This window comes from Nanorana parkeri, unplaced genomic scaffold (assembly GCF_000935625.1).
Source record: "Nanorana parkeri isolate BGI_ZX_2015 unplaced genomic scaffold, ASM93562v1 scaffold1857, whole genome shotgun sequence".
NCBI classification, from domain to species: Eukaryota; Metazoa; Chordata; class Amphibia; order Anura; family Dicroglossidae; genus Nanorana; species Nanorana parkeri.
The window spans coordinates 104,668-111,922 of record NW_017308125.1 but is presented as its reverse complement, the minus strand read 5'-3'; the positions used below and the strand labels follow the sequence as shown (position 1 = coordinate 111,922).

Sequence of the window (7,255 nt, the reverse complement as noted above, 5' to 3'; positions counted from 1 at the left end):
GGAAATATGTTTTTTTTCCTAAACAGAAATAAGGCCACAATGTGTGACGTTTCTGAAACACAGAACACTCTACTTCAACTTTTATTTTTTATTTTTTAAATCACCTACATACGATTGGATTGAAATGCCCACTGGCTTCTGTTCTGTCTCAGGGAGCAAGAACTAGTCATGGTAGTTCACAGTCCCACCTACCTCATATGGCTATTACAAGCCAGGCTTGATCTATCCGAGCTTTATTTATTTGCCATTATGCAGAATGCTGCAGCAGATTTAGGAGGTATTGAAAGCCAGGACATGGCTGTGGACATTGCTGGTGTGATCTCACTGCTGAAATCCCAAAGAGATAAGAACCAAGGTAATCCATTAGCATTAGCTAACCTGACACGTGTTTGCATTTGTACGCGCATGTACAAAGCTGTGGAGGGCATTACATACATAATTATAGATATATGATTGACAGCTCTGTCTCTAGGTTTGCTGACATCTGCGTTCAGCAGAAGTCTTAGGGGTTTTGGATGTTTACACAAGCGAGATTTTTACAGGACAATAACTTGCGTAAAAACATTAAATGTACATATACATCATCTTAAGTGAAGATTGTTGCTGAAATAGACGGTTCAGCAAAAAGGCTCTTTAATTTTTAAAAATTACAGAGCACAATCCCTTTAAAGCTCCACCTCTGCTCAGACATTCTACAAACCTCTTACACTTCATAGCAACAATATACAACATACCTCTGTGAATTTGTTGAGGGTGGCATTTGTTGGATTGTGAGTAATTAGAAAACGCATACACTCATAAGATATTTCCACTGGAGCAGGACGGTTCATTGTGATAACTTTAAAAAAATAAGGTTTATTTATTTAAAAAAAAAAAAAAAATCCTGAAAAAAATACACAGCAGAAAATATTAAAAAAATTCTACAAAGAAAAAAATATATATTATATATATATTTGCAGGTGAAAAAAGGATTATTCTGTTATTGCAAAGTCCCAATTGAGAGATGTTAGTTTTGTGAGCAGTTTTTGAGGGATGCAGGGAAGCATCCAAGAGATATCCCTCACATTACTTCTAGGAGGGAAAAAAGAAAAAACTTTAAAAATGCGCATATATAGTGACCAATGGTCTCTACGGCGATGAGGCACTCATTAATGGAGATTTCCCCCGTACAATTCTTCCCTTCACAAAAGGAAAAAATAAAAAATTGTGAAAAATCTGCGGTTGTGAGGTGAAATAATAAGTTAGAACTCCCATATGCTTTTCTACGGCTGGCGAGAGCGAGTGCACGACATGGATTGATGGGCTCAGGGGGGGTCACCAAGAGGCCTCTCTGCTCACTTGTCTGCACCAAAGCTGTGCTGAGCCTGGCAGTATTCTGAGCTTATGCGCCGAATCGCCATAAATGTGCAACAAATATTCCAAGAGGAACCCTAAAGGACAAAAAAGAAAAGAAAAAAAAACCATCGTTAAGACACATTTTTTTTAAATATCTTGTAGCATATTCAATATAAATAAGAAATCAATATAACATTTAATTCATTCTCTAATGTCTCCTCAAACCAATGTGGTTACTAACATAAATGAGAGTTATGGTAGTTCCACCTGTATAAAGACTCATTAATAGGAAATCTCCAGCTGAACTGGAAATCCCCTATTTGCATGTGCATGTGTGCACCTCCTGCTGTTTGCAAGTTAACAGGAAGGGAGCAGCAATTACAGACTTTGCATACAATGCTGCCTGTATGTACTGTAACACAACCATCAACCAACATCACATAGATTATTATACAAACCACCTGATGAGAGTATATACCAAAGAGAAGCAGTGACACTCATACAGCTATCAATGTAAGCATATAGTGTAATGCCCATTTATTGACCACAGAAATATGAAAAGGTAACTATTTTCATCTGCTTCTACTATGTGCAGCAAGTGCAACATAATGAGCAAACAGGGCAAACTCCATGTCCGTACACAAAATAATAATTGTTCTTATAACACATAGGGGCTAATTTGTACAGCTTCTGCCCAGCATACAGCCATTTGCACAGCATTATGGCCAACAGCTGGAGCAGAGGTCCACAGTCATTTCCTATATCCCTGAACTCCAAATAGTGGCTATAAGATGGGCAGAAGTTTTATACATGAGCCCCATATTAACATCACTTTCATCTGCTTACATAGATTTGCATGCGCGTAAACAAATTTAATGGATCAATAAAAAAATTTAAAAAAAAGTTACTTTATGTGATTTATACCTGTAATGAGAGTATTCAGTATATTAATTTGTTTATATTCAACAGGCATTTCTTTTTTCCACATTTACATGCAGGCCAAAGCAAAAGTGGCCGTTCTCCGGCCAGTGCTCCAACGGCTTAAAAAGTTTTAGCTGGAGATGAGCTTTAATTTGTTAGTCACCCAAAGTCCAATTAAAACTACATGTCCATCTAAAGCTGGCCATACACTTTACAACCATCGTGAGAGGGTTGTAAAGTAATTAAAAGCTTGTACGATCTGCCCATCTTGGACAGGCAGATCGTACTTGCAATCATCGCAAGCCCGCCCCTCTGAGGGGAGGGCTTCCAATGATTCCAATGCCGCACGGGCAGTGCGCGCAACGGCCCATGCGGCATTTGTCTCCCGAGAACGCCACTAACCGGCAGAAATTTACGATTCTCGGCGGGTGTCAAGCCTGCTCGGGAGACAAAAGACGTGGGACCGTACAGTAGAAACGGTCGTACGCCTTCCATACAGCTGCCAATTATCGTACGATAATCGGCAGGTGTATGGGCACCTTAAGAGAGCCTATCTCAACTTTCTAAGCTCAGATGAGCCTTTAAAATAGTGCTCAGGTCTCAGGGAAACCTTGTTAAAATTATTATATCTACAGCTCATGGTACCATAGTTGTGGTCAGCAAGAGAAGTGCCGCCCATTACACTGATAGTCAGCGAAACCATGCCGTTACACTAATGGTCAGTGGAAAGAATGACCATTACAATGCTATCCAGTGTAGTGCCCCCATACATTGGGAAATAAACCTCTGCTCACTACTCAAGAAACCCCAGTAAACTCTGGAGGAACCCTAGGGTCCCCACAGAACCCTAGTTGAGAAAGGCTGATCTAAAGTTGGTTTCATTCAGTTCTTGATAAACCAGATGAAATTCACACAATGGGTACCCATCAGCACCCTTCGATCAGAAAATCAAAAATCGGATGGAAAATCTTCAGACGAACAGTAAATGGCACCCAATCAGCTGCCCTCAACTGAGTATTCTGATAACGGCACACTCACTGCTATCAGAATACAAAGGATACAACGAGAGAGTTGCCCTTCCATACTGTTTAGCGTCCATGGAGGAATCTGTTATATTTTCAGTTAACCAGCACGCGGAACAAACAAATATAAGTGCATGGCCAGCTTTAGATGACCCTGTCCATTGGATAGCAACGCTGGTTTTGTAACTTCACTACAGAATAAACAATGAATGAAGTGTCAGTCTGTTAACAATGGATCTACTGGCAGGATCAACAATAAAAACTATGTTACTGGGGATACAATGAATAATAAAAACTGCTATGTTGATGCTACTGACAAATGTCTTATATTTGTCATTTTGCCCATAATTCCACTTGCATTTGACCATTCATGAATAACAAGGCAAATACTGTTTTGGTCATCCGTAACTTACGTTTCTTAATATTCATTATGCCTTGCTTTCAAATGTAAACAGCTATGTATATAAAGACAGAAATTCTATCTGTGCAGCCGTAAAAAGGATAAACTGGTGAGTGGTGAGAAGGCCAGCTCAAAGACACTCACATAAAGAGCTTCTACCCTTTTATCTCCTAAGGCCACAAGAAGCTTTTTTTTTACAGGCTAACTGAAAAGGAACCCAATAGAACTCTCAGCAAATATCTAGACAGAGATAAGCCTTGCCATAAGAATCTGCAAGGAAAATATACAAAAGGTACTAGCATTTCTCAGCAATAAGTGGTCATTGCAGTACAGCACAAGGATTTTAGTATCAGTAGTGAAAAGCAGACGGACTGCAATATTTAATGGGTCACTGTTTGACTATAAAGTTAATGATTACAGGTTGGTGTAAAGGCCGCCTACAGCTCAGGCTCTACTAGTTTGGCCAGGCTTCATGCTGTCGGACATGGCTCACTAAACACAACACTCTATCGTTGGTTCTGTCAATGAACTGCCGAGGTTAATGAGATCACAACGAATTACAAACGCTTATACCCAGAAGGGCGAGCCCTAAACAAAATCTAAAGACCAGACATAAAAGGTTAATCTCTCCAAGGTAACTAAATTGTACCAACACACCAGCTCGCTGCCAAGAGATTACATCTTGTACAAATCTGAATGTGTTTTACGTCTTTAATAACAGAAGACAAGGTACATATGATCAGTGCAGCAGAACATAATGCCAAAATGGAAAGAGCATGTCAATAGCAATACAGTTTTACTGTTTTGTAAACCATATCATTGCAGCAAATGGAACCGTGAACCATGAACTAGCTTTTAAGGAAGTGTGGAATAGGTAGCAAAGAAAGATACAACAATGTTCAAAGAACATAACCACAAGGATTTGTTTCTATTTTAATAATTTTTTAAATAGCAAAATGAATCAATTTTGCAAGTAAGAAGTATGAATATATAGCTAGTCAGACAATTACATTTCAAAGCAATACTACAAGATCTACAAGTCATCTTGTTTAAGACTCAACTCCAGACAAGTAAAATCCATGAACCGCAAATGTATAAACACTGCCCAGTAGGGCTGCAACAACTAATTGACATCCGATTAACCGATTAATCGAACTTAATAATCGGCTAACTAATCGATTTTGAAAATAATCGTTAGCTGCAGCTCTACTGCCCAGTGTAAAAGTCAAAAGCCTTTTCAATTTACCTTGATGGCATTTTATATCATTTTCTCATAATCTGCTACAACCAGCTCTGCCAAAGAGTGTCGCGCGGGCTTGACTTACCAACCATGCTCTACTGCACAGCATTCACTCTCTCCATACACAATGTTACCTCTAATCTGCAATGGGGTGAAGGATGGGCGTAAAGAACGTCTTTATATAATAACTAGGGATGTGCTTAAATTACACCGAGAAAAGCTTGCGATTGGTGCTTCTAGAACACTAGGCTACCAATCACTGGAGAATTACACAGTCCTAGGCAGGTAGGAAACACTTTATGTACATACCTGCATGCCAGGGATTTGACTGGACCATGCCTTTAAATTTTAACAGCTTTTAGTGGTCTGTAGAGTTCAAAAGGAAACTAAATCCAATCCTTTTCTTGGCTTTACTTATTTTTTGGATCACAGCAGTACATTTTCTAATGTCGTCCTGTGACCAAAGTCAGCATATAGCGGGCTATTGCCTTCTATCTGCTGACAGTGCAGAGCCATGGCAATATTGTCGGGATCCACACTGCTGCTTGATTGACAGTTGACTGTGCCACTCTAGTGCCAGAGCCAGCTGTTCCCGCCCCCTCCCTTGTTTGACCTACTAATGAGTGCTGGAGGAACAAGGAGGGGAGGGAAAATCCCTACAGGGAGACACGAATGATAGTGACTGATCTCTGCATGGAGAAGAGACTTAAAGCTGATCAGCGTTTACATGATCAACTCAACTGCAGTGTTCCACGCTGGCTCCAAATATTGGAAAGTAGGGATGCACAGATACCACTTTTTTGGGTCTGAGTACGAGTACCGATACTTTTTTTTTTAGTACTCGCCGATACCAATTACCGATGCTTTTTCTTAAAGGGGCAGATATAACTTTATTTTTATGCCATCCTGTGCCCAGCCCACACCTGTAGTGTGGCACAGTTATATCTAATTCTGCATACCTGACTGTATATTATACATTAAAAAATGTAATATACAGCCAGGTATGCAGAAATAAATATAACTGTTCCACACTATATGTATGCATTATGCATACATACATACAAAAAATGTCCGTTTGACAAACGTTACATATAAAAAGAGGTATGAGCACAAAAGCCTGTCAGAAGATATTAACGACAAATCTGTCATTATTACAACCTTATGCAATGTCTCAGGCAAAGTTTTTACTCGTAATAAAAATATTTGGAATCTTTGTTTTAAGCTATATAGCCTTCCCGACCAATTATGAGATTATCCCGTCATGATCATTCAGTTAACAACTGGTGACGGGATAATCCAGTACAGGGGAGTGGACATTTTGGAAAAAACTACTTGTCCAAGGACTAAAGTGGGGGCCGAATCTACTTGTCCTTCATGACAATCTACTTGTCCCGATACAAAAAATATTATTTTAACCAAAACCGTATTTAGCAGTGCTAAGAAGCGCTTCTCATGGTCAGGTGACCGCGTTGACCAGCCAGTGCTTGCAAATTGCGAGCGAAATTCAGAATACATAGAACAGGTACAGATAGTACACCCGTACTGGTGGAGGGGGAAGGACCGTTCGTCGAAAGGTAAGTATAGTGGGAGGGAGATTTGTGCAGGTAATTCCGTTTTCCCAAATTACTTGGGAAAGTGAATTTATCCTTTAGGGTGGGTGCAGACCTGCGGATTCCCAGGACGTGTGATCGTGTGCAGTAGCCTCTGCATGTATGGGGTTACATCTGGGTGGCAATCGCTGAAAAAAAAGGTACATGTTAGTGTTACAAGGTAGTGTTTTCAACCGTACCCTCCGCTCCGGCCCTTCTCTCGGCGATCCACGCCCCCGCTCGCAGCGCCGCTCGTTTAAAAAAGTCCAACCAGCCCTGCTACTTGCCCGTAGCAGGGCTAAAACAGTGAAAAAATTACTTGCCCGGAACTACATGTCCCGGGCATCGGGCAATACGAATTCCACACCCCTGCAGTTTTGTACATTTACCAGTAGCTGCCTCATTTCCCACCCTCGGCTTATATTCGAGTCAATACTTTTTCCCAGTTTTTTGTGGTAAAATTAGGTACCTCGGCTTATATTGGGGACGGCTTATACTCAAGTATATACGGTACGCATTTTTTATTTAATAAATTGCATTTTATTGGACGTTACGCACTATGTCCTTGTCCTTTTTCTCTTTCCACCTGGATTTATACTGGTACCTGTGATCTGAGGAGACCTTATCGCCTTTTCTGTGCATGGGCTTCCCTCCCCATTAAGAAGGCAAAAAGCGCATTTGACCTAGCTCTGCAGGTCTACCTCCCCAGGTGAGCACTCACTTCATGTCATCACTCACTTGCTGGAGG

At 40.5% G+C, this 7,255-nt stretch overlaps 1 protein-coding gene across 1 annotated transcript in view; it reads right to left on the bottom strand.

The window, feature by feature from the left end:
• PTP4A2 (protein tyrosine phosphatase type IVA, member 2) overlaps positions 1–7,255 on the bottom strand; it is a 54,528-nt gene that overhangs the window by 16,448 nt on the left and 30,825 nt on the right. The window contains exon 2 of the mRNA XM_018571879.1: positions 735–1,430. Within this exon, the coding sequence (XP_018427381.1) occupies positions 735–830 (96 nt within the window). The 5' untranslated portion in view covers positions 831–1,430. The remainder of the gene's footprint in view (positions 1–734; positions 1,431–7,255) is intronic.